Raw genomic sequence first — 27,108 nt, 5'->3', positions numbered from 1 at the left:
TTCTCTCTGCAGTGACAGGATTGAAGTCCTTCCTGGCACAGACATGTTCCTGGGTAGTCTCTGTCCCCAGGCGATGGTTTAAATAAGACTTTCTTTGCAATAAAGCACCAGCAGTACTGTGACTGTTACTCCTCTCACTGGACTGTAGCCAATCATTGGAGGTTGTTGAGATGGAGGAAAATCAAGAAGAGCAAGTTATAGGATGCAAAAAGGAGGAGGATTCCATTGTGGAATGTAAGGCTTTAAAAAAAGGGCTGGAGAACTTCCAAATAACAAAGGATATTCAAAATGGTGAGTGCTGTACAGATTGGGTAAGGCTTTTTTTATTGTGATGCTTTGAATGAATATTATGTGCAAAAAGCAACCCCTCAGTGCCTTGTTAGTGACAGGAGGAAGGTTACTGGTCTTTTAAATCTGGATCTGCATGGGACTCCTCCTCACCCTATCAGGTTTACCTTGTTTAGTTTTAACTGCGATTTGTTCTGCAGATCCTTTTCTTTAGGCTTGTTGCTGCTAGTTTCTTTCTCCAAAGCTGGTTTTCTAGCATGCATGAGCTGTTTGGATGATTGCTGCCAAGGCTGAGCATTTGTTGCTCCATACAGTTCTTTGAACTAACATGCTAAATAGCTGAACAGAAGTCTTGTTAGTCATCATCAAAAGAGAGGGCAGCTATGTTAATGTTCTACACAAAACAAGATTAGAAAGAAAATGATTTTTTCTTTAAGCTTTGGATGAATAAGAGATAATTTAGGGCAGAATTAATTTAAAAAAGCAGCTTCTGTTAAACAGTTGGTTTAACAGCTTTGCACAGGATGAGCTGTTTGTCTGAGACTTTTGCGTTTATTTTGATTAAATTAACAGCTGAAACCACCCAACTAAAAACTTAAAGTTTTATGATTAATTTGAGTAAAATGATAAAGGGCCTGTGGGATGACTTTCATTTCTGAATGAAGTGTTTTGCTATTAGGCATAGATCACAATGAACATTAAAGATATAGTGGAGGATGTTCTATTTCCAGGTGGATCATCAAAATAAGTGGTCCTCCTAATTGTCAATCATTCTGGTTATATGTTTACATAAGGCCGTCCTACATGCTCATCCCCATTTTCACTACAGGTGGTGAGTCTGACATAGTGAAAAAATAGCAAATCTTCTTTTGGAAAAAAACATGAGCGATGCAAACAGCAACTTTTAAACAGAGCGTGCATCAGGAGAAATGGGCTTGTGCACACTCTCGCACGCTTATAATAGATGTTCCCTTTCCGATACAGGGTTGTGCATCTGTTTTTTTTTTTTTTTAAGTGGAGAGGGTGGGTCTTTAATAAAACTTGGGAAAATCCTCCACTATACCTTAAGTTTGGTTTTATGCAAAATACAAACTAAAACAACAAGACCTTCATTAACTAAGGAATTATAAAATTTTATTTTTATTTTCAATATTGTTGCAAGTAAATGACAGGTTTTATAAATAGAAATCGGAAAAAAGATGTAATCCAGAAAAGAAACTTTGAAAAACGTAATTTAAAATAAAGGTTTTTAAAGTAACTTTGCTGTTTTCTTGGTTTTTAAATTACAAATTTTTTCAGTTTCAAAAATTTGCGACAAATCCTCCATTATATCTTTAAATTGGGAGGATGACATTCTGCTTGATCCACTATATTGGAGGTCTTCAACAGGGGGTCCACGGAGGTGCTGCATGCGGGTTGCGAAAGTTTATTTTTTATATTACCCCCTGCAATTTTTTCCGCTAATTGAAATGTCTTTAAATCCACATTAACATGAATTCAACACACTGTAGTAAACAGATCAATGGAGGCAGAAGATTTCTTTCATTCATCAATGCACACATTCAGCAACACAAGGAGCTCTTTCAAGCTGGACACCGTTTCATTCACACCACCTGTCCCATCAACCAGGAATCAGAACCAGAAATACTTTAATAATCCCAGGGTGAAATTACTTTATATGACTCCATCTGTAATAGAGTGACTATAGGACTAGTTTGATATAACAAAATAATACAATATATATAATTAGAGGGTCCCCGCTCCATCTTGCCATCAGTTCAGGGGTCCTTGGCCTGGAAAACGTTGAACTAAACTATGCACTATATATTTTTGGGCTTTTTTATTACTTATTATTATTATTTCTTGTTTAAAATACTTTTCTTGGCAAAAACATAAACCTGTCTTATGGTTGACCTGCCCTGGGTGTATCAATAAGGCATCCAGTCATTATCTGAGCCAACACACTCTTTGAAATCAACCGTACTCTATAGCTCTCTATCTGGTCTTCTAGAATCTTTCTGTCAGCTCAACAGTCGCTGCAATGAGGCTCCATCTGACTGCCTGAATATCCAGCAAAACTCATGTCATTTGAACTACAATAGGAAACAATTGATGCATTCTGGACATGTTTTATTGTATTATTAATCACACAGCAGTCCTTCCTCTGGATTCCAACCTCCATTAATGAGATATTAATCAATGTATTATTTTTAACAGTCAGTTGTGACTTTGCATTCCTGAATCAACCCTTTTAAATAAAGGAGTGGTTCAAATAGCTTAACCCTTAAAAAAGTCCTAACAATTAAAAGCGTCAGTCATGCATAAGCAAGAGTTTATTTATGATGTAACCATTTATTGCCTGAAGGAGCAAATTAGGCTCTTGAAACACAGTTGCTCAGAAGCAATGCAGCCACAGGGAGGCTTTAGTAATCTTAACAGTATGTTTCAGTCATTGTTGATAAAGTTGTAGAGCCAGTTTATCAGGATGATCCCATTCATCTGCTTTGGTTCATATTTTAGGCTTTTTCTTAAGATATGTTAAAAGACAAACATTAGTTTTGGTCCTCTAAGGACGCTCTTTTTATTTAATCTTTACAAGTGTTTTTCATTTCTATGTTTGTCTTCAAAACAAAATATCATCATGGTCCCATATTACCAATAAGAATCTTGTGGATCCCCCAGAAATGAAGCCCAGGAGAGTGAGATTGGATAAATGTTCACTGATTAAAAAAGAAATACCTTTAGGGGCTCAAATATCACTGCTCAAAAAAGTACAGGGAACACTCAAATAAGACATCCTAGATTTGAATGGATGAAATACTCTCATTGAATACTTTGTTCTTTACAAAGATTAATGTGCTGAAAAATCACACAAAAAACATAAATGGAAATCAAACGTATTAACCAATGGAGGCCTGGATTTGGAGTCACATACAAATTAAAGTAGAAAAGCCCACTACACTCTGATCCAACTTTGATGTAATGTCCTTACAACAGGTCAAATTTAGGCTCAGTATTGTGTGTGACTTCCATGTCCCTGTATGACCTCCCTATAATGCCTGGGATGGTCCTGATGAGGTAGTGGCTGGTCACTTAAGGGACCTCCTTCCAGACCTGGATTCAAGCATATGTCAACTCCTGGGCAGTCTGTGATGCAATGTGATGTTGGTGGATGGATTGTGACAGGATGTTATCTACTTATCTACATGATGCTACCACTTTTGAGCACATAAAGGGCTGTGCCACCTCACACCATTATTGACCCACTACCAAACCGGTCATGCTGAAGGATGTTGCAGGCAGTTAAATCGCTCTCCATTGGTCTCCAGACTCTGTCACGTCTGTCTCATGTGCTCAGTGTGAACCTGCTTTCATCTGTAATTAGCTCAGGGCGCCAGCGGTGAATTTGCCAATCCTGTTGTTCTCTGGCAAATGCTAAGCATCCTGCACAGTGTTGGGCTGTGAGCACAACCCCCATTTGTGGATTTCGGGCCCTCATACCATCCTCATGGAGTCGTTTTCTAACAGTTTGTGCAGACACATGTAGGTCATTTTTTAGGGCTCTGGCAGTTCTCCTTCTATTCCTACTTGCACAAAGTTGGAGGTAGTGGTCTGCAGGTTTGTTGGCCTCCCCCACACCTCCTAGTGTACTGATCTGTCTCGTCGTTACGCCTCCAACCTCTGGACACTACACTGACAGACACAGCATTGACTACCTGAGCCATCTGTGCAGGTTGTAGAGTTGTTTCAGGCTTCTGCGAGTGTGAAGGCACCACCAAGATTCAAAAGTGACCAAAACATCAGCCTGAAAGCACAGTACCAGGAAGTGGCCTGTGGTCCCCACCTGCAGAACCACTCCTTTATTGGGTTGGTCTTTCTAATTGCCAATCATTTCTATTCCATTTCCACAACAGCATTGGAAATTAATTGTCAGTCAGTTTTGCTTCCTAAGTGCACAGTTTGATTTCACGGAAATTTTATTAAGTTGAATTTATATTGTGTTGTTTAATTTTTTGACCAGTGTATTTACATATCACTATCACAATCACATATATTGAAGGACTCTGCAGCGTAAGAGGATTCTGTTCTAGCTAGAAGCTACAGACAATCGAAAAGTAAGTGATGAGATGTAGTAGAAAACATCAAAAAAAGGACAAAAATACCCTTTTCACCAGAAATCAGGGATGTTTTTTTTTTAAGTCGGATACTATAACATGGCTGGTAAATGGAAGATGACAAACTGGATCCTTTAGAGCTAAGTAAAAGTGTAGGTTCTGATCTGTGAGGACAATTTGAATAAAAAACGTAGTCGTGATTCTCCTTAGCAGGTTCATTACAAGAGAAACGTCTTTCCTTATAATTGAAAAACACTTAAAGCAAGATTTTTCTCCTCATCTATTTCAGGTCCTCTCACCTCAGATGTGATGCCAAATGGAAATGGACCAACAGATGGCTTTGGTGCTGCACGAGGCACCCTTCCAAACGGATCTCCTCCACAGAGCAGCAGCTCTCCCATCAACTTGCAGAGCCAAGAGTCCTCCGCAGGTGTGGCTGCTTATCCACCAAAGATGGTAGAGATGGCTGAAGGGTCTAGTTCTGAGGTCACGGTTCACACGGGTGATGCTTTGCAGTCCCTCAAACTCAGTATGCCTATGCAGGAGACTGAACTGTGTAAGCAATAAACATATCTATATGGAGTGAATGCCCCCAACCCTTATATTCCTGTTTTACTCCCTTGTTTTTCTTTGGAATGCTCTGGGTTTCGTTGATCCATTTTGGACTCTGTTAAATCAATAAGTCTGCTGTCTTTCTACGTTTTAAATCTACAGTTGGTTGCTTGATCAGTTTCTGGTGTGGGTGCTTCGTTTGGAACGCTGTTTGGGCTAATGACTGTTTTGGAACTAATCCCTGTGTTACGTTAACTCCTCTTTGGTGATGTTGCTGTTGTTTGTAATATGGGTAAGCATGAAGCGGCTCAGTCTATAACTTCTAATGGGAAATAACAGCATGAATCTACTTATCACTTAATCACTGTACAATTTGTGATATGAATTTCCAGACTTTATATAGTCTCAGCTTTTTTTTTTTTTTTTTTTTAGTTCTTACAAACACAGAGCTTTTATTTCCCATTCATAAAAAGCAGAGTTTTACTTTGCACCATGAACCTAACTTGGCTTTAAAATTTAGAATTAAAAAAGATAATTTCTAATGTTTTGAACAATTGTAGTTGCAAACCCACCTTGAGCATATTACTGCCAGCTAAAGGGATAAACTTAGCTACTGACATCCATTCATCTTCTCCCCCTTAGTCCTTGTTGGGGTCGCGATGTGGCAGGTGCCGCATCTCCGGCAGTCTTCGGGCGGGAGGCGGGGTACACCCTGGACAGGGCGCCAGTCTGTCGCAGGGCAACAAAAAGACACACAACCATGCACACCTAAGGACAATTTAGAGACTAAATGATCGTCATATTTTTCGACTGTGGGAGGAAGCCGGAGTACCCGGAGAGAACCCACACATGCACAGGGAGAACATGCAAACTCCATGCAGAAAGATCCCAAGAAGCTTCTTGCTGCAGGGCAAGTGTGCTACCCTCTGTGCCACTTTGTAGCCCCATCTCAGCTAATCACTCTTATTAAGTATAATATGACCAAAATGAAGTGACTTTTGAAATTTTAATTCAATTCAGTTCAGTTTATTTATATAGCGCCAGTTCACAATATGTCATCTCAAGGCACTTTACAGTTCACCAAATCATACAGTCCATTTAATTCAAAGTTTTCTATCTAAGGAAAACTAGCTGATTGCATCGACTCATTGACTCAAAGGCAATCCCTCACACTAAGCATGCTTGTAGCGACAGTGGAGAGGAAAAACTCCCTTTTAACAGGACGAAACCTCCAGCAGAACCAGGGTCAGTGTGAGCGGCCATCTGCCGAGGCCAAATGGGGTTCAATGAGACAGAAGCAGAGATAAAAAAAAAAGCAACTGTTTAGTTTTGTTAAATTGTGATTATATTGCAAATGCAATCAATTGTCCTTCACTAGTTTTACTGATGCAGGAGCTAAAGCCTTGGCAGCTTGCAATTTGAAAGAAGCTTGAGTTAGTACTGCCAGTAGTTGGTGTCAGTGTACTGGTCACATCTGGTGCAAAAAATTACTTCAGGCTCAAAAGGGACTAAGTAGATGTTATCAGGACAAACGGTACTACTTAAATTAAAGATGATGGTTTGGTTTTAGGTGGATTTTTATTTCCTATTTATGTTTTTCTTTTTAAATACTTAACCAGGCCCCTTTAAGACCATCAGCTAATAAGAAACCCTTAAGAGTAATGATGAACTACCTCGTTAGCTCTAGCTTATGTTTATTCAGTTTGCATCACATACTTTTACTTAAAGGTACAGCGTGTAATAATTACAGGGATATACAGTCAGAAATGTAATATATTATACATAACTATGTTATTTATCATCATCTACGAGCTCAGCCTCTTAACCTTAATATTTGCGTTGCCTTAGAATTCGTTATTTATAATTACATAGGAGCGGGTCTCGCAGCCATGGAGGCAGACATCTTTGCGCTACGGCAGCGCAGAGCCAACAAACTAGCGATTGCGAGATCGCCCATTACCCTCGAAAGTAACTACGGCCAGTTGAGAGAGATGAACTGAGACGGTACTGAACAATAGATGGCAGTATCAAAATTATCTATGTAAACAAACCTCATCACTTGAGAAGGTAGGTGATGCGGACGTCGTTGAAGACATTTTGTCCCGTAACGCTCGCCGTACTGTTGGGGGGGGGGGGGTGTTCATGTTGCTGCAGTCTGGACGTTAGATGTCGCTAAAAATTACACACTGTAGCTTTAAAAACCAACAAAAATAATGATTTTTATGGAATTCCTTGTCTCGTCATGTCTGGAAATTTGCAATGTGTAGAAACCCTGGATGTTGTGTGGCTCCTATATTCTTTGTTTTTAAAGTCCCCAATCTGGTATTCCAGACATTGATTCCCAGAAGCTTTGTCCATGTATGTATATAACCAATATTCACAAAATTAACACAGGAGTTTCTAAACTTTGCTTTTCTCAAACAAACTCTGCTGTAACCTCAGAACCAGGAATCAGTCCGGTTTCCTTTCTCTCACTGCAGCCAATCAGAAACCATTGCTGGAGATGGAGAACGAGGAAAAGATTCGCCTGGAGGCTCGTCGCCGTCTGGAGGAACAACTCAAACAGTATAGAGTTCAGAGACAAAAGGAGAGGGTGAGTGAATACTGTCACTGCTGTGGCTCTTCTTTTAATGGGATCTCTATTTGCCATTAGAGTAAACCCCTTCCGCCAAGTGTTTATAGAAATATTACTGGACATATATTTAAAATGTTTTATTTATAATCAGAATAAAAAAGTTCAATTTGACATATTCCATTACTGATTTTTAAAAACAAATTTCACATTATTATGAAAAAGATGATAAACGAGTTAACAGCTCTGTTTGCAGGGCCTCTATCTGTGTTGCACATCTAAATCCTGAAGTAATCACAGTCTCTTCTGTTAGTGAAGCCTCTGTCAGATAGCACAGAGATTATTTATAAATGTTTACATCTTACCACAGATTAGATCTAGACTTTCCTCTGGGCATCCTACAAAATAACTGTGATCTAAACCCTCCTATTGTTGCTCTGCTGTATGTTTGGAAAGAAAAATCTCTTTTCTAAACTGGATCTTTGCTGCTATTTTACAGCCCTGATCCTCTACTTTCACGTCTTTATCAGTTTAGGTGATTGATCATATCTTGGTAGGTTTACTGCTGTAATAAACGTTTCATTGTTAGACGGTGGCTTGAAAGGGGCTACATGAGATGTTGAAGCTTTGGAATATTGTTTCCCAGCCTGTTTGTGTCTTTTCCCTGATCTGTTTACTTTTATCCAGTTCTTTATAGAACAGCTGGATTTATGCTGGGATTAAAATCGCACTCAGCAAGACTATACATGTTAATTAGGGGACTTCTGCAAGTCGTTGGCTGCAATGCATTTCTGACTTTTACCACTTTTGTTCCCTGTCAGTTACATGCTACAGGATTAGTTTAGATATGACATAAAATCCCAACATGTTAAAAGCTGTGCCATTATGAAATGTTGATCATTTTATAAGAAGCTGTAGCTTAATTAAAATATAGGATTTAGATTCCGTTTTTTCACGTTTAATGTTAAGATTAAGGGTTGTATCTATTGGTGGGAGGTGTGATTGTTTTTCTGATTTTCTCTGTTGTCCAGGCTCACCGCTCGTCTACTAAAAGCAGGCCTTCCAGTACGCTAGATCCCGAACTGATGCTCCATCCGGAGGGGCTGCCTCGAGCTAACACCGTTGCCATGACCAAGGAGTATTCTTTCCTCAGGACCAGTGTTCCACGAGGCCCCAAACTGGGAAGTCTGGGAATTCCTCCTTCCAAGGAGAAGAAATCCAGATCCTCACGTCCCAGTAAAATTCACTCTTTGGCAGACTACAAGTCTTCTGAGAGCGATGGAGGAGGAGGTTCTGGTGGGGGGATAACCTCAGCAGATGTCAGCCAGGGCTCTCTTCGGTCCTCCGTCAGCTCAGTGTCCATACTGTCTGAAGTCAGCACCATGTCAGAGAGCAGCACCTGTGAGACGGACATTAAAGCGAGTTCTTCCCTTCAGCTTAATGACAGTTTGTCAGAGATTGATGGGAGTGAAGCAGGAGCCAAGCCAGGGAACGATGGAAACGAAAGCGACAGCTCTTCCTACAGCAGCGTCTCCACGAGGGGAACCTACGGCATGCTCTCCGCTGCTGTGGACAGGCAACAAGGGCCGTACACAGTGGAGGGCAGGGAGATCGCCCCGGAGGCCATGGGACAGTTCCCCTCCTTACAGGAGGTGCTGCAGGCAGCGAGCGATGAGCAGCATCTGCTGGAGATGGAGCAGGAGAGAGAAGGGACAGCAGAGCCTCGCAGCCGGAGAGACAGCTTCTCCAGCAGGTGATATTCATTACTAAAGGATTATTAATGCTGCCCTTATCAACAAAGCTGGCACCTATGCGGTTCATTTTTTTTTAACTCTTGCTAAAATGTCTTTGATTCAGTGTTTCCTTGGAGAGTTCAGTGATGGGTCACGATGAAATGCTTCAGGTGCTCAAAGAGAAAATGAGGCTTGAGGGGCAGCTGGAGTCCTTGTCATCTGAGGCCAGTCAGGTAATATGAAAATGGCACAACATGTATTTATTCTTTAAATCAATAGTTCTACTGAATACTATAAAATTCTGTTTACATTCATACCAGTGGTGGCTCCTGATGAAAAATTTCAATCAAGTTAATTAGTAATGAGTTAATTGAAATTAATCACATTTTAATAGAAATTCAAAAAATTCAAAAACCCTTTTTCCTCCTTAACATTGAATATAGAATTCTATAACTGCAACGTTACATATTTGTATTGTTTTTAATCCAACTTTTTAGGTTATTCAACCATCAGATTAGTTAAATTGTACAATATTTTAGCTTTTTTTTTTTTTAAAGCCCTTATATTTTATACAATATTTGTTAAAAATTACATCTATAGAAGTGTTAACAGCCCAGGAATAAAACTGCTATTTACAGTAGTTTTGTGGCTCGATTCAGCAAAGTTCAGTACTTATGGATAACCCAAAAAATTCTGAATTAAGTAATTTTAAACAATTAGTGGTTTGTTATGTTGCGAGCGTATCTGAGACTCGAGCAGAGCGCGGTTTGTGCGCGAAGAGAAGGAGTCAAGCGAGAGGAGAAAATATCTGTCCAAGAAGCATTAAATCTGAGAGAAGAAACAAAGATTTGAGAGAGAAGAGAAAATATTTGAGAGAGAGCGCATGTTTTGAGTGTGAGCATTATAAGTTTTGAGTGCAAGAAGATGAAATTCTTTTCTCAAATTGAAATTATGTGCTCTTGCATTATGGCAGGATAATTCTCCCATATAGCTATAGCACAAAAATATATATAGCAACAGGCGTACAGTATTAGTAATTTTCAAGCACTGTTAGGATATGTAACATTTCTTATGGCGACCACGAATGCACTTCAGCCGTAGCGTAGATGTCTATACTGATTTAAGGTATTTGGTAAATACTCCTCTATTCAGAACTGGTATTCGGTTGGAACCATGATGATGTTTAAGCTTTAATATCCCCTGAGGACCAACAGCTGGGATCCTGCTGTGTGTCAGATTTACGGGTGTAAAAGAAACGACGAGTACAAAGGTTCCCACTGGGTTTTATCCAATTAATTGTTTCCTTTTTTTAAGGTGTTAAAATTTTTCTAATTAATTAATTAATCTAAATGTTCGCGTTAAAGTCTGGGCCCTACTTTATACCGAATGCCTCTACACAATGGTTGGTTCAACACCCCAAAGCAAAATAACTTAGATTTGCTTTCAGGCCATTTGAACAAGAGTTTACAGCAAAACACATGTTGCCTTAACACTAATGTTACCAAAGGTGAGTATTGATTAAAAACAAGAACCTAAAAACTTCATAATAAACAGAAAATAATAAAGAGGTACAATAAATTAAAATAATATGAAATTAAAAACAAACTTATCAGCACTGTAAAAAATAAAAATGTAAATGAGTAATTTTTACTTAAATTAAGTGCATTTTTTCTTGAATTGAGGAGGTAATTGGGATACTTTGCATATGGAACAAAACAATTTACATTTAAATAAGAAAAATAAATGCTTTGTCTTATTTCCAGTGCATATTATATAATTATCTTGTTTTAGAAGTAAAAATACTCCAAAGACATTACCCTCTGACTCTAAGTAAATTTTAGTTCCTGTTCCAGCCAATTAGATGTGAGGATTTCTATAGGAGCCGTCTTAATCCCGCCTATTGAGTTTCCTTGGTCAAATTGACAGTTTATATTCTATATATTAATGTAGATTTTGAATTAAGTTAGTTTAAAAAAAGTCATAATTTGATTATTCCATGGGTAATTTAATAGATTTATTCATTTCATTCTATATTTATTTGATGTTAAGTTTACATAAATTATTTTATCATATATTTTTTCAATTCTGTCCCCTTTAACCCTCCATACTGTATGGGACAGAAGTTAAATCTAAATAAATAAATAAAATACAATTTAATTTCCCAATGTTTGAATTAATGAAGTATATTTCTTAATATTATAAATTAACTTTGATGTTTCGTCAGCCTTCCTGTTAAGTAAACAGGTCTAGCTTTTATTTTCTAGCGATCTGAAAGAACTAAAAATGTCTGTATATCTCACAAAAAAAACACAGGTTCTTTATCTAAGTAAGGTTTCTGATGTTTCACTTATTGTAAAAATTATTTGTTTACCTTTTTCTCTCTAATTAAAACATCCAGAAGCCTGATGATGGAGCTGTGCTCAGGACAAGCTGATTGGCTATAAATTCAAAATAGACATATACCAAAAACCAATCAAACTTTTACCAAGTTATCACAGCAGTAAATTTATGCCTTGTTGGCATTCATAAAAAAAATCAAAAAACATTGTAAAAACACTTCATAAAAACAAAACATAATTAATTCCACAGGTTTACTTTATTTACATAAATCTTGCTCTTCTTAGGCTTTATGAAGGCAAATCTGTGAATTACATGTACCAATATAGTTTCACGAACCTGAAAAAATAATGTACCAGTTTAATAATGGAGAAGCTATTAGTCAGCTTTATATTTTTATTTTCTGAGAATTTGTTAATTTAAGTGCAACTATGCAAATTAACAAACATCTAGAACATCTTGAAAAAGTACACTATAAATAATATCATATAGTGTACTATAAAAGAATATGATATTATTTTCCATGTGAATCCCAGATTGTTAATTCTTCTTCGCCTTTTCTAAAACGTTTTTTTTAAATCAGTCCTTTCTGTCTTTATCCATGCTAGGTCAGATCTTGATGTTTGAAAAAGGAGGCAGGGAAAGCAGAATAAAGTGTTAGCCTCGCTGCATGCAGTTAGCCAACCCTTGTAGCTAAACCAGGTCCTGGAAAAGGACGTTTCTTGTGCTATTTCTCTCTTTCCAATGTGTCTCTGACTTCCGCGACTCAACCTGTCAATCACGTCTATGCTGTGACGGGAGGTGGTGAGCAAATACACTTCCTGTCACCTGAGGTCGCTGCTTAGCTGCACCCCGGGCCATCTTGTATTGCAGAGGAGCTACTGCGCATCTACAACTTTTAACGAGAGTAAACATTCTTGCGCCCTAAGGTGGAAATACATCACTAATCCCACGAAAAATTAAATGAGGCTTTACTTGTCATCAAAGATCAAATATTTATCTTGCACATCTAAACAGTATATATCAAATTTCGAAATATTTTAAATTTGAATTTAAAATTAAATTATGAGAAAAACATACTTTTAAAAAAAAAATTTATTTTATGTCTTAATCAGGGTCACTGGGTGGATGGGGCGGCACCCTAACGCCCTCTACTGGCCAGCCGCCACTGGCTGATTGTGCTTTTTTTTAGTAGATTAACTGACTAAGAATATTGAAGTTTCCAACTTAAGCTCACAGTAAAAGTAACGTCATCTGAATGCAGTTGCAGGTTATACTTTTTAAAATAATCAGTAAATGCATATTGTACAAAGTGGCGGATCACAAGCTGAGCGTATACTTGGATGTGTCAAATAAAGATGGATGCCACCCATTAAGTATTTTCTAGTCTGGAAATACAAGGAAGATTTGGCATGCTTGCTCTAACTTCACTCTTTTACCTCCAGGCTCTCAAAGAGAAGACGGAGCTTCAGGCCCAGCTGGCTACAGTGAACGCTCAGCTGCAAGTTAAAAAGGAAGAGGCTCAAATGAGCCAGGAGAAGCAAAGTGCTCTCACTACAGAAGTCGGCACACTGCGACAGAACTGCAGCCAGCTAGAGAAGGCCATGGTGGAGCTCCAGGGCAGCTTGGAGAGCAAGAACGCCAGTTTGACTTCTCTGAGCAATGACCTGAAAGTGTCTGAAGACCAATATAACAGGCTGATGGTGAAGGTCCAGGAGCTGCAAAACACTATGGCTTCAAGGGACAGCACAGGTGATCAACCTGAAGGGGGGCTGAAGGGAGAGGCATGTTTGGGAACTTTGTTATTTATAGGTTTATGTTTTTATTGCAGTTCATGACTTGCGTCAGCAGATGGCAGGCCTTCAGGGTCAGCTTCAGCAGGTCCAGCTGGAGCGCAACACCCTGCAGAGCCGACTAAAGACCTCGCAGGCTGAGATCGACTCCTTGCAGCAGGTCAGACAGTGGTACCAGCAGCAACTATCCCTGGCCCAGGAGGCAAGAGTGCGACTGCAAAGTGAAATGGCGAACATGCAGGTAAGATTCAGTGGCATCAAACAAGCTGCACCTTGCCGCCCCCCCTCTGACATCATTCTGTCCTTCAAAGGCCGGACAGATGAATCAGTATGGCGTCATGGAGCATTTGAAGCTGGAGAATGTGACACTTTCCCATCAACTGACTGAGACTCAACACCGTTCCATTAAAGAGAAGGAGCGCATCGCTGTGCAGCTGCAAAGCATTGAGGTAGATCCTCCAGTCATCTCCTTTAAAAGCTAATAAAACCTTATCTGGTGCCGGATTTGAACTGTTTGAATTCCCTGTCTGATGCAGGCAGACATGCTGACCCAGGAAGCCGCTTACAAGCAGATCCAGGATGCAAAAACCATGGTGGAAGATGATCTTCAGCACAAACTGGAGGAGTTAGAGGAAGAACGAGAGCACCTGATTAAACTCGCTAACACAGCCACAACCCTGGAGAGGGAACTTGAGCAGGTAGTCATTTCAAACTGCTGGGAAGCCTGTTTTTCTCCTGAGACTGCCCTCTTCTAAACTATATCTGACATGTTTCTGTTAGGTTAAGTTGACACTTTGCCAAAAGGACTTGCAGCTGCAGTCACTTCAGAAAGAACATCTGGAGTTGATGCGCCAGCTGACGACGACTCAGGAGAACCTACAAACCAAAGAGCAGTCCATCAACCAGCTGGAAGCCAGGTACCAGGAGCTGGAGGCCCAGCTGGCTGAGCTGCAGACAGAGAGCACTGCTAAGGATGACACCATTCAGTTCCTCCAGAATGAAAAAATAGTCCTGGAGGTCGCGCTGCAGGCAGCCAAGGCCGATAAGAGCCAGCTGGATGAAGGAGCCGAGCGGCTGGGAGAGGAAGTTCTGGTGGCCTCTGATATACTGGACCAGCTCAGGCAAGAAGTCCAGGTCAAAGCAAACCAGGTAAAAGACAGCACTGATGGATTTAACAATGTTTCAAAATGTTCATTTTATTCAGAAATGTTCCAACATTTCTAGGTGGAAACTCTACAACAAGAAAATAATTCCCTGAAGAAGCAAGCTCAGAAACTAAAGGAGCAGTTCCAGCAGCAGAAGGTAACGCATCCTTTATCCTTCATCGCATAGATTGTCTCTTAAAATCTCATTTACTTCTCATAAATTTCCCAAACGGCTGATGCTGATGATGTTGTAGGAGGATGTATTGAAAAGCCAAATGCCAGTCATCTTCTCCGATGAATGCCTGAAGTGCCTGTTGACATGTCTGCATGAATGTAGCAACGGTTGCTTTGTTGCTCTGACAAGCCGTCACATGGAGGGGAGGGGGCTTGATTGACAGGGCAACAAAAAAATCAATCTGCTTTTGTCAAAGCCTCAACCCTCACGGTTTAGATGAACCATTTTAAACTAGTTTGCTGCTGTGAAACTTCAGTGGGATGGAACGTTTTTTTTCTTTTATTTATTTATTTTTTTCCAAAGTTTTCCCACACAGGAGAACGTTTTTCCACACCAATATTTGTGAAGTGAACTACACACTTTGAATTTTACAGACGCTTCTATGATTTGTTATTGGTTATTTTTTAATTGTTCTATAACTGACATGTAGGCTGGAGTCCTGGACTTATTTTTTGTTTATGTATTTTTTTGTGATCCGGTTTGAAAGTCTGCCTTATAATTAAGATTTTCACAGAAAGAGACTTACAGAATTCCCCATAGTACTGTGGTCTAACAGGGAATTACCGCTTAATTTAGGTTTTTCCTAAAAAAAAAGTCCTGATTTCATACATTTTTTTTCCCAGAAATGGAGAATTTGGTTTTTTGTTTCTCTATTAAATGATTATGTTTAATTAGGTGGGGAGAAAAATTCTTTTTTTCCATCTAATTTCAGGCAGTGGAAAAAAAAAATGTTTGGTTTCATTCAGTTTTACGTCCAAATACAGTTTAAAATGTACCCCAGTTCAAACAGGTGGTAGGATTCAAACAGCAGTGGTTTCCACTAAGGAGAGACACAAACACATTGTGTTTTTGTTCTGTCTAAACCTTTAATCAGACAAAAAAAATGCTCTTTTTCACAGGTGATGGTGGAAGCGTACCGTCGGGATGCCATCTCCAAGGACCAGCTCATCAGTGAGCTCAAATCCACCAAGAAACGTCTGCTGGCTGAAGTGAAGGACCTGAAGCAGGAGCTGCTGAGCATCCAGGGAGAGAAGCAGAAGGCCGAACTGGAGCAGGCCCGATTGCAGAAGGAGGTAGCAAGAGTGCAAGAGCAGATGAACAGCATGGAGGCCCACCTGCAGGCCATCCAGACAGAGAGGGATCAGCTTGAAACCCAAATTCAGGTACTATCATTTATCCCGTTTTTCAGTAAATTTGTGTTTTATTGGGAGTACTTTGGTATTAAGGAGAATATTATGTGTCCCGCCTTTGCTCAGTCTATACAGTTTGATCAAAGCCAGCTCACTGCAGTGACTCAAGAGAACGAGAGCCTGAGAAAACAGGTGGAGCAAATGGAGGCTGAAGCCAAAAAGTGAGTCATGTGCTGCTTGGAGATTTCAGGAGTTAAAAATATTCCCACAGAAATCATCTATATATACCTCAGAGCTTTATTTAGCGACACAAATACAGAATGGCTCTTATAGGATTAAAAGACAATATATGCAGAAACATCCACATTCCAGGCTGTATCGTTTGCATTTAAAACAAAACAATATATTTTCATAGAAGCATAATTCTGGCAGCAAAGCCATCTGATTAATTTCTCATGTGCATCGGAACAGGGCCATCTCAGAGCAGAAGGTCCGCATGAAGAGGCTGGGAACAGATCTGACCAGCGCTCAGAAGGAAATGAAAGCCAAACATAAAGCCTACGAGAATGCTGTCGGCATTTTGAGCAGAAGGCTCCAAGAGGCTCTGACTGAGAAGGAGACGGCAGAGGCAGAGCTGCTGAAACTCAGGGCCCAGGTATCAGATGGAGGAAACAGTCAGGCCTTACAGGTAATGTCTGTAGACTATGGATCCTTAATGTTCTTCAACATGTAACCAGACTCCCTACCTTAAATGCTAACATTGGTGGTGGTGTCTCATAATAAAACCATTCTGTAGTGGCTACATGGGTTCTGCTAACAGCTGAAACTTCAATCCCTGAATTGTTTCTGGGACGTGAATAAGGTTAGCAAACTGTTGAAGCATCTTTCTCTTTTATCTTTTCTTCAGGAAAAGATTGATGCTCTGCAAGCCGAGCTGCAGAATGTGACCAAGAGCAAGACCATGTTGGAGAAGGAGCTACAGGAGGTGATCACGCTCACCTCCACCGAGCTGGAGGATTATCAGGAGAAGGTTATGGAGCTGGAGGATGAGGTGAACCAACACACCTCAGCTTTAATGATCAGCGGACTAGATTTTCTCTGACACTGAAATCCCATATTCTCCATAACCGCCTCGCACTAATCGAGAACACCTGCGCAAAGTAAAGCCTACAGCCTCCCGTTCTGCTCCGCTCGGACTTCCCTGGAGCTCAAGGAGAGAGTGCGCGATATTATTATTTAATTCATAGGAGAAAAACATGCAGAACTGAACGCTTTATCTAATATGACGTAATTTAAACTCACTATTGGCATCAGTCACACACGTACGTTTCTGCACAAACATTTTCTTTTTGTTGTGGGTCTTTGTAATAATTAGGATCACACATAATTGGTTTGTTCTGTATTTCAAACTCAGAATCTCTTCATCCATGCCTTGGATAAGAAGTTTCTTTTGAAGTTGTCAGATGCGCTTTTGGAAGCTGTTGTGACCAGGGGTGTAAATCACACCCATCATGGCGATTCGATTCAGTATCGATTTCCTGGCCCAACGATTCGATTATTTTCGATACTCAAGAATACACCACGATACGATTCGATTTTTTTTTTTCTTTTTTTACACCTTACAGGCTAGACAATGTTTCAAATTTGAAATAAATCAATGAAAGCTGTAATATCCTTACGCTTTTTCTGAGAAACAACAGAAAATTACAGAAGTAGAAAAGTTGCTTTAAAAAACTGCAAAAACTGCACAAAATCAGTGCAATGAGTGCAATGCAATACCTTGGCTCCAGATGTCCCCGCCCCCTCCACAGATGCTCCGTTTTGTTAAATTGTAGCTGACCGCAAACAGTGCCGCAGACCGGAGGTCGGCTTGTTTTGTTTTTATCACCGAAATTGCGGAAAACAACTCGTGAAGTTTGACCCGCTAGAAGAGCGAGGTGCGCGAGAACGCTGGGAGCCTTTTTCCACCTGGATCTCCGCTCTTTTTGGCCCTCATGTCCCTCCGTCGTCGGACTAAACTCGCCCCCACTTCCTCACCGCCTCGGCCGTATCTAGTCCCACATCGTGTAGCACAGACCAGGCTTCAATATTGAGCATAATTTAAAAATGTCTGTGTCAAGCTCACTGCAACACACTGCTGTCAGAGTATAACCAGGAAGCGAGGTAGGAGGGCAAAATAGGTTTAGCGCCACCGCAGCACGGGAGGGAGAATTACGCCCAGGAGCAAATGGATAAAAATAGACCGGAGGAAAAAAAAAAACATGAATCGTTTCTCTTGCGGACGTATTGATGCATCGGATCGTCGGCTGTTGGATCGATGCATCGATACAAAACGATTATTATTTACACCCCTAGTTGTGACTGATTTAATGAAACTTTTGAGCATCTCGGTATAAATTTTATATTTTGATTGAGATGAGAAATGTGCTTCCTGGTATTTTGAAATACTAATAGTTTGCTTCCAATGATTTAGCCTAATTAAACGGCCTTAGTTTTTGGGAATATATAGGAATTATGATCTAATTTGTAGTTACCGGTCTGTTGTTGACATATTTTAATTTGACAACCCGGATCTTCTCGGCATTCTTTTTCCTGTTTGGTGCGATTGCAATTGCGGCTCTTGACCTGGCCGGACAAGAGTGGAGCAAAAATACCTTGGCTCCCTCCGTATTTTGATGGTGACGGATGGAGAAAACGTACGTGGATGTGAAACAGTTCTCATTGATTAACATGATTGCGCAAGTGCTGCGCAATCATGTACGTGAGCGGAGCGGAGCGGTGACGGAGGATGTGGAATATGTGGGTGAGACTTGATGTTTCCGGTTGTTTTCACAGCTCCAGGAGTCGCGCTGCTTCAAGAAGCGGATCCGGAAGTTAGAAGATGCTAACAAGAAGTTAGCATTGGAGCTGGAGCATGAAAAAGGAAAGCTTGCTGGTTTATCCCAGTCCCATAATGCACTGCGGGACCACGCCAACATCTTGGAGTCTGCCTTAGCCAAGAGGGAGGCAGATCTTGTTCAGCTAAACTTGCAGGTGGACAAATAACATCTGAATCTCGATAAAGAAAATGAATGTTAGAAATTTTTCTAAAGGAACGTTGTTTCATCGTTCCACACAGGTCCAAGCTGTCCTCAAGAGGAAAGAAGAGGAGGACCAACAAATGAAGCAGTTGGTTGAAACTTTACAGCATGCTTTGGAGAAAGAGAAAACCAAAGTAAAAGACTTGAAGGAGCAGGTATGTTGGTTTGATGCTAGCAGCTAAAAATAGACCTTCAACAGGTGTGGTTGGATAAAACAGTGAGGAAACTCCTTTAGTTCACTGTGGGAATCCAGGCGTGTCCGATGGGGCTGGGTAAGGATGTCAACTTTTGAATCACGGGCAAATAAATGTTCCCTTGGAGGTTCAACATGGTGTTTCCAAATTATTTGTTAAAGTCTGACAAAGCTTTTTAAAAAGAAGACTTCTTAGAGCATAAGTGAAAGTGGGTGGAATAGAGAAGAGCAGCATTCTCAAAATTTAGCAAAGAAATGTATAATCTTTGGTTTCCATCCTTTTATTTATTTATTTATTTATTTTTTACCAATCATGTTACATGTTACATTTTTCAAAACTTGATGTTGTTTCCTCTGGTTTCAGTTTTTGTTGCAAGAAAGTTTGGTGAATAGAAATTTAAAAAACAAGCCGTTCAGAAATGAAATTTTTAAAAGCCTTTTGATCAAGAAAAGATTTTTGAGAATAACTTGGCTGTTTTCTCAGATTTTGTTTCTTTTTCCTTTATTTTTATGCATTTTTTTTTTAAAGATTAAATATTTTCTTCAAATTTCTTTTTTTTTCAGATTGAAAATAATTCCGATTTTTTTGACTGCAATTTTTTTTTTTTCAATTTGTAATTTCCAAATCACTTTTTCCTGACCTCTGGTAGCTTCCCTGGGGAGTTATGAGCAAAGACACATTTCCATTTGTCTGCATGGACATTAGCAACAACATTTTTAATGGTCATTTGTTATTTTCGAATCCAGTGGCTGTGTCCTCTGAAGGCCAGATTTGTCGGCTGATCATGTCATGGTGCGGCGCCCGTGGCCTCTTTGGATTCAAAGACTCTCCTTTGTATGCAGACAATTGTAGCCTTATTTTTGCCTGTTTTAAAGCACAGGCCCGCTGTGTATTCCATAGCCTTAGATATCCCATGATTCATTGCGAGTCCAAGCAAGCCCGCTGCTCTGTGCTCAGAGGAAAAAGGGAAATGCTGAGAAACAGTGGTGAATATTGTAAGAGCAGTTTATTTTAATACAAGTATGTGAATAGTTCCATCTGAAATGAATGAAAATAGTTATTTTAAATTGTTTTTGAGTCAGATATGCCATGGGTGATATTACGTTTATTGAAAGGTTTTATCTGTCCCTGTCCAAATGGGTTTAGCTGAAATTTAAGCACCGATTCTAATATCTGTGCAGTGTGGGGATATAAATATGATATTCGTGACGATCGTACTGCTGCTGAAGCTCCTCAAAAATGAACTTGGCACACAGAACAGTAGTGAGAAGTCAGGCATCCAATCTTTGCCTGTTTTGAGAGTCATCTGTAACGGTTGCTAGGCGACAGCTTGTGGCGAGTGAGGGGCGGTGTCAGCTGGAGAAGGCTGGACCTGTTCAAATCTACAGCCTAAACTCTTCCGGCCTCCTAATTTTCACAGCCTCCAAAGGACCCAGTCCAGGTGGGCTGGACGCCGTCAGCAAACTCAAACAGAGCAATTGAGTTTGTCATGAGTGAACGTTTGTGTAGGACTTGAAATGAAGAAAATATGATCTTTAAAAAGCAACTTGAAAACAATGTAATTCATAAGCCTGGAGCTGAAAAGAAGAGATTTGAAATGAATAAAGAAAAATCTAAAATATTAAATCTGAAAATAAAAAAAATGTAAGGAATTTAATAAATATATATATTGAAATTAAAAATCTGAGAAAAAACTGCAAAGTTTCTCCGAAAAACTTAAAAAACGTTTTTCAAACTTTCCTTTCTGGGTTTGCAATTTTTCAAATTTCAAGTGTCAAAATGTTTTCTTTGTTTAGTAAACATATACTTAAAGCTAAATTTAATTTGAAAATAATATAGATTTAGGAAGTAATTTTCACAATATCAAATTGCCATGGCGTAGTGGCATTGGGAAGGATACAACGATCACAAGGGACATACTGGGTTTAGTATTTGGTTCATATTACATCTGAAGAACCACTAATGCAAACTCTGCCTTCTAATAACAGCTTTGACCTCTAGGATGAACATTTGTTGCCCTTAATAACCACACCTTACTGCGTGCTGCAGCTCACAGTGCAGCTGTGAGATTGTGAATAAGGGAAAAAACCTAAACATTCACAAACAGTCATGATCACTTTGACTTTGCAATAACTTCAGTCTTATATTTAAACAATATATTGTCATGATAAATTGTGCAGAAATATGCAGGAAAATTGATGGTATTTATATTTTATTTGGGTCAGATGCCACAAATACAAACAGTTGGATGACTTGGACTTAGCTAAACATCTAAATTAAACAAATAAACCCAGTTATACTGCTAGCCTTTTTACATAAGAGTATCAGCCCCACTCTACTCTTCAGCTTTATTGCTCTAAAGAATCCAGACAAAAGGTCATTTTCTGGTCCTTTAAGAATCTCTAGGGTCATTTAAAAGGAGTTAATTTTTATGAGACATTTATGTTACTTAGCATCCTGCAATGCTTTAGAGTTTTTAGAACTTATCAAACTATTCTCTTTTTCTCCCTTAGGTGGCAGCAGCAAAGGCGGAGGCAGCCCATAATAGACGGCACTACAGGGCAGCCATGCTGGAGCTGTCCGAGATTAAGAAAGACCTGCAGGCTAAAGAGGACCTGGTTAAAGCTCTGCAGAGCGAAGCTCTGAAGTTACAGTATGTGCATTTTGCTCTGACTGATGACTTCATTAGGGTTCTGTACAGTTCAGTTCTGATTTATTATTGAATGTGTCGCACCCTGCAGGGCTCAGGGTGAGCAGCACGCTCAGGATGTTTCCAGGTTCCAGCAGGAACTTGCTGAGGCTCATTCTCAGCTCCAGATCCTACGAAAACAACTTGATGAGGAACTAGCCAAGCAACCCCTCACCAACCAGGAGGTATAAACCGTCCCCATCTATATTTAAAAAAAAAACTAAAGCACTTTAATCCTCAAATTGTTTTACAGTAAAGCTAACTTTTCTGATTCTGCATTTGACACCATTATTTGGTTGCACAACCTTTCAGTTTTATAACAACTGACTCAGATTTTCTCTAACTCATCTCTTGTTGTAGATCAAATATCTCTGAGTTGCATGAATGTCTCACATTTTCTGCTGATTCAGGTTGAGGACTTGAAGTGGGAGGTGGAGCAGAGGCAGAGGGAGATAGAGGCACAGAAGCAGCAGCTAGAGATGATGGAACAGTGCCACCACAGAGAGCTGGACAACTTGCAGATTGCCCTGCAGGTAAGATTTCACTTTTTTCTGTGATATTCACAATAGTTTGCTGCATAATATTTAGCTTAAATGCATTTTGGAGTGACTGAAAAAAATTAATTTCTTATTTTGGTCAGGAACACAAAATTTTTCTGCTGTTTTTTCACTTTTCAATTTGTGAGGTTGTTTAAAGTTTAAGTGGATGTTTCTGCATCAGAACATCAAGGTGGAGCTGGACACCGTGCAGGAAGAGCTGAGCAGCACCAGAAAGGACAAGTTCATGCTTCAGGCCAAAGTGGGGGAGCTGAGAAACAGTATGAAGACCGTCCTGCTGCAGAACCAGCAGCTCAAACAGGACCTCAAACAGAGTCGTCTCCGGAAGGTAAAGCGCAAGTGGTTTTCATATAATTCCGTGTCAGAAATGACTGAGAATGACCCTGTGATGATGTCCGAGCAGCAGCGCATGGAGATGAAGAGTGAAGGGAACCCATCGAACCCAGTAACCCCAGTTAAGATCCCAGACTGCCCGGTGCCTGCCTCCCTGCTAGATGAATTACTGAAACCGTCAACCTCTGTTAACAAGGAACCTCTTAACAACCTGCACAACTGTCTACGACAACTCAAGTAAGCTCATTCTTATCTCTAAGACTACGTCCCATGTAACGCTCGTTCCCCTTGACCTTAGTGCAGCTTTACAACTCCAAACTTGTGTAGAATGTGTTAGGATGTTTCCATGTGGTCGTAGAAATAAAATGGCGCATTACCGTGATGATGACAGCATCATGATCAGAGGATGTTTTTCCTAGCAGGGACAGAGAAACTGCTTAGAGGTAATAGAAGGATGAAGATAGAAGCTGCAGATGTGCAGGGAGGAGCTTCAATATCCAGCAGGACAACAACCGTTTAATTATTGTCACAGATTCTCAGTTAAAGGAGAACTGGATTTCAACTCCACATGAAATTACTTTGAACTAAATTATTTAATTAGGGCTCTGGCTGCATAGCAGCTAGAGACTAAAATAGTTAGATATACTTTGCAAAAATTAAAGGGAACACACCAGGTGGGCTAATTTGCTGCTGGTGCCCTGTGCTCTTCACAGATGAAAACAAGTTCAAACTGAGCACTTGAGACGGACATGACAGAGTCTGAAGACACTGTAGAGATTGATCTACTGCCTGCAACATCCTTCAGTTTGACCGGTTTGGCAGTGGGTCAGTAATGGTGTGGCATTTCTTTTGAGGGCCGCGCAGCCCTCATGTGCTTGCCAGAGGTAGCATGACTGCTATAAGGTACTGAGATGAGATCTGCAGACCCTTGTGAAGCCATATGCTGGTGCGGTTGGTCCTAGGTTCCTCCTAATGCAGGAGATTGCTAGACTTCATGAGGCTAGAGTCAGCAATTCCTGCAAGATGAAGGCATTGAAGCTATGGACTGGCCCTCCGATTCCCTAGACCTGAATCTGATTGGGCACTATATAGTGATTAAGCCATTTTAAATGAGTGTCCGAAAGTCTAGATAAAAAAGCAGTGGACCCAACATTTCCCACAATGCACCATGAAAAGTAGTGATCATTGTAACTACCTGATCCGTCCCCGAAGCACGATCCATCCTGCGGATGCGCGAACAGATATACATCCGGGTGGCCATAAATAATATAATTATGGTACTAAAATTACTTATTTCTATCCTTAACTCACAAAAGAATGCTAATACACATCTTTAAAAAATGTTTTATGACTTTTGTGAGAAAATCTTGATGCTTTTTAGATTTTCGTCGTTTAACTGCTTCTCTGACGTCATCATCAGACACGCTCAGAGCAGTCTAGCAAAATGTGATTAAACCATGTTTATCTGCATTTTGTTTCTTAGCCACCAGGAGTAGCGTAGGATCCCATTTCCGGAGCATATCGGGCAGAAACAAGTGATAAAGCATAAAGGATTTTAAGGCATTTGTTTTCTCAGGAAATACATTATTAACCTTTAACACATTATATTTTAGTACACTTACTATTTTTGGGGAGGGGAAAGCATCATTTAGTCCTTTTTAAGAAAATAAAATCGAGGGTGACCCGGGTGTATATCTGGATGCGCAATTGAGCTGATGGCGCAAGCACAGGACGGATCGTGCTTCTGGGACGGATCCGGTAGTGAGAATCATCCATGATCACTAAACGGGCAGATATATCGCAGAATGCTTTTAGCCGAGATGTCTCCTCGCAAAGCATTCTGGGATTTGTTGTCAAAGTGGCCCCTGTCACTACCTGACATTGGGGACAAATAACAAAGATGATGCAGGCGTCGTACGGGGGAGGCGGAGTCACGTGACCAACAGGGAGTGAAAGGTACTGATCATCTGTCCGAATGGTCAGTTAACTGAGCTTACTATATAGTGACTGAGGGATTTCAGCAAAAGGTTATGCTATAAAATATTGATTAAGGGGTGTTGCAATACTTCACCAGTTTTTTTTTTTTTTTTTTTTTTTTTTTTTTTATTGAAATACAGAAGCAGCACAAATCTGCAGTAAAGTGGCACTAAAAAAGTAGACCTCTGTGCTTCAGTTTAGAGCTTAGTGGGGGATGTGACCTCTGGATGACCTGAAAAATTATCTTTTTATAATAATTTTAAGGTAACAAACCTGCACAGATAGAGCCCTCACTATTCAACCCATTTTCAAAGTTTTTTTCACATGGGTGAGGTGTCAGCTTCATGCAGCTAAGCGAAGCTCATGAAGACTGAATTGTGCTTGTGGGATGTTCATAATACACATGTTGTGTAAAATGGGTGACTTCGATGCGGTCTTGGAACATAATACACACTTGTGGGTTACTTTTGTTAAAACCCTGACACCATACCCATGCTGTGGTTCTATTTTATGATGTTTCATCACATAAAATACACTAATTTTAGTTGTAAAAGTGATGAAATATGATGTTTCTTTTTGTGAGAGTCTTTAAAACCTTTTCTTAGATGGTATTTTGGTATTAAAATAATAGTTTTTTTTCTTTTTGCCATTAGGGAGGAGATGGACAGCCTCCAGAAGCAGATGGAGGAACACACAGTGACTGTACATGAATCAATGAATTCCTGGACAAACGCAGAGGAGGGACTGGCTCAACTGGGACTTCAAAACGATATCTCCAACTCTCCGAGCGCAGCAAAATGTGTTGTGGAAAATAATAACGAAGCAGAACAGCAGCAATCATAACTAAAGAACTTTTCTTAGAGGAAGTGGGGCAAATTATCCACAAAGGCACTTTGGAGCCCCTAGCTCCCTTTCTCTTAATAATTGCTGCCAACATTTGGCATTCCTCCCGTCAGCACACAAGTGCTTTTGCAAAGTAATACTTTCTATACCATAGCTTTATGCTTTTTTTGTTTGTTTGTTTGTTTCTGTGGTTTAAATTTGTTATGCTTTTGACACATTTATTTATTAAAACTTGATAAATTAGAATGATTCGAATAAAGTTTCCTTATGAGGACCCCCCATCTTTATTTTTTTTCTAATGGTTTTCAGTTGGGGTTGAGGTTAACCTTTTTCTGCTCCCAAATTAGCAGTTTTCTTCACTAGAATCTAATTTGTTCCCCTCCTTGTAAAATTGGTTGTATTGATGCTGCTTAATGATGAAATCATCCTTTTAAAAAGTGTTTTAGGTGACAGAAACTACAACCTGTTCTTCCATTTACTTGTGCCTGTTTACTTGTGATGTTGCCCATCTATAGTTATGAAACTAATTTGCATCAATGGTTTGTAATGAAACTGTATCACTCCTGTTCGTAAAGTTGGAAGTCATGTACAGTTGCGCTCAGATATTTTTTGATTGCCTCTTGTTAAAATGCAGTGTTTTTCAGGTAATCATATCCTTAATTTCCAACGTGTGAAAACGTTTCTCAGCTATGTTTGTCTAACATGGACTGCAGTAATTTGTATGCAAAAAAAGCCTTAAGCAATGTTTGAAATCCTGTATAGGACTTTTTTTTTTCTGAATGAGTGTTTTTCTTGGTCAGGGTGTGTGCAAGCTGATATGATATTGTATAGGTAAACTAATCCTTATTGAAGAACTGTTTATTGTAAGTAAAACACATGAAATGACTTTGCACACTAAATAATCAAAACTGACCTGTTTTAAGCAACCTGTAAAAAGTGTTACGTCTAAAAGAAAAAATAGGTGCAATTGCTTGTTTATTTTGATTGTTACATTTGGTACTTATATTTACAGAGAAAAATATAGATCCTCCAATTGATGTCGGTCAACTCAAAGGGTTATGGGAAGGTGCACTGGTTTTTCAGAGTAATATATGCCTTGTTTTTTTTATTATTAGATTGATGGAGCAAAAAAATTAAACACATCAATGCATAAGAGTTCCAGTGACAAATCAAATGGGATTGTATTGTAGGGTTGTAATTGTTTCTTTCTGCATGCAGTTGTGCTGCAGCCCTTGTGTTCCTTAACTATTATTTCTTGTGTCTATGCCACTGTATTCCTGTAAAGTATAAAGGGACAAAAATATCACCGACCTATTTTAGGCATTAACAGCAGACATACTCGGACTATACCCTTGCTGTTTGATTTGTTTAATTTTCCCAAAGACTGGAATTATTCTTGATTAAACATTGGCTGGAAAATGTCATTGCATTCATGATAAAGAAAGTTGCACTATTTACACTCCCGTGTGGTCCTGGCTCTGTGTTTTGACTTTATATTTACACGGAAAGCCGTAATTTTGTTCAGGCAGTATATT

The 27,108-nt window shown here is 39.7% G+C and overlaps 1 protein-coding gene across 1 annotated transcript; it reads left to right on the top strand.

Moving 5' to 3' along the window:
* golga3 (golgin A3) lies at positions 1 to 27,032 on the top strand. The gene is made up of 23 exons (XM_038273605.1): positions 1 to 291; positions 4,693 to 4,959; positions 7,436 to 7,548; positions 8,559 to 9,280; positions 9,385 to 9,493; positions 13,043 to 13,349; positions 13,429 to 13,631; positions 13,702 to 13,839; positions 13,927 to 14,088; positions 14,171 to 14,539; positions 14,615 to 14,692; positions 15,670 to 15,933; positions 16,027 to 16,121; positions 16,372 to 16,588; positions 16,808 to 16,951; positions 18,736 to 18,933; positions 19,019 to 19,135; positions 21,688 to 21,827; positions 21,916 to 22,048; positions 22,274 to 22,396; positions 22,584 to 22,748; positions 22,824 to 22,990; positions 25,384 to 27,032. The coding sequence occupies exons 1-23, from the start codon at positions 171 to 173 to the stop codon at positions 25,571 to 25,573; spliced, it is 4,542 nt and encodes a 1,513-aa protein (XP_038129533.1). The 5' UTR covers positions 1 to 170; the 3' UTR covers positions 25,574 to 27,032.
* Positions 27,033 to 27,108: the final 76 nt, after the last annotated feature.

Source organism: Cyprinodon tularosa, unplaced genomic scaffold (assembly GCF_016077235.1).
Source record: "Cyprinodon tularosa strain WSP-4 unplaced genomic scaffold, ASM1607723v1 ctg88, whole genome shotgun sequence".
In the NCBI taxonomy this organism is placed as follows: Eukaryota; Metazoa; Chordata; class Actinopteri; order Cyprinodontiformes; family Cyprinodontidae; genus Cyprinodon; species Cyprinodon tularosa.
Note: the sequence above shows the minus strand (reverse complement) of the source record. Positions and strands in the feature narration are given on the sequence as shown.

Bases quoted from the DNA above. Each gene is read 5' to 3' on its own strand.
- golga3 (XM_038273605.1), top strand. From the start codon at position 171: ATGGAGGAAAATCAAGAAGAGCAAGTTATAGGATGCAAAAAGGAGGAG. The intron at 292-4,692 runs GTGAGTGCTGTA...CATCTATTTCAG, and splicing joins AACAAAGGATATTCAAAATG to GTCCTCTCACCTCAGATGTG. The intron at 13,632-13,701 runs GTAAGATTCAGT...TGTCCTTCAAAG, and splicing joins GTGAAATGGCGAACATGCAG to GCCGGACAGATGAATCAGTA.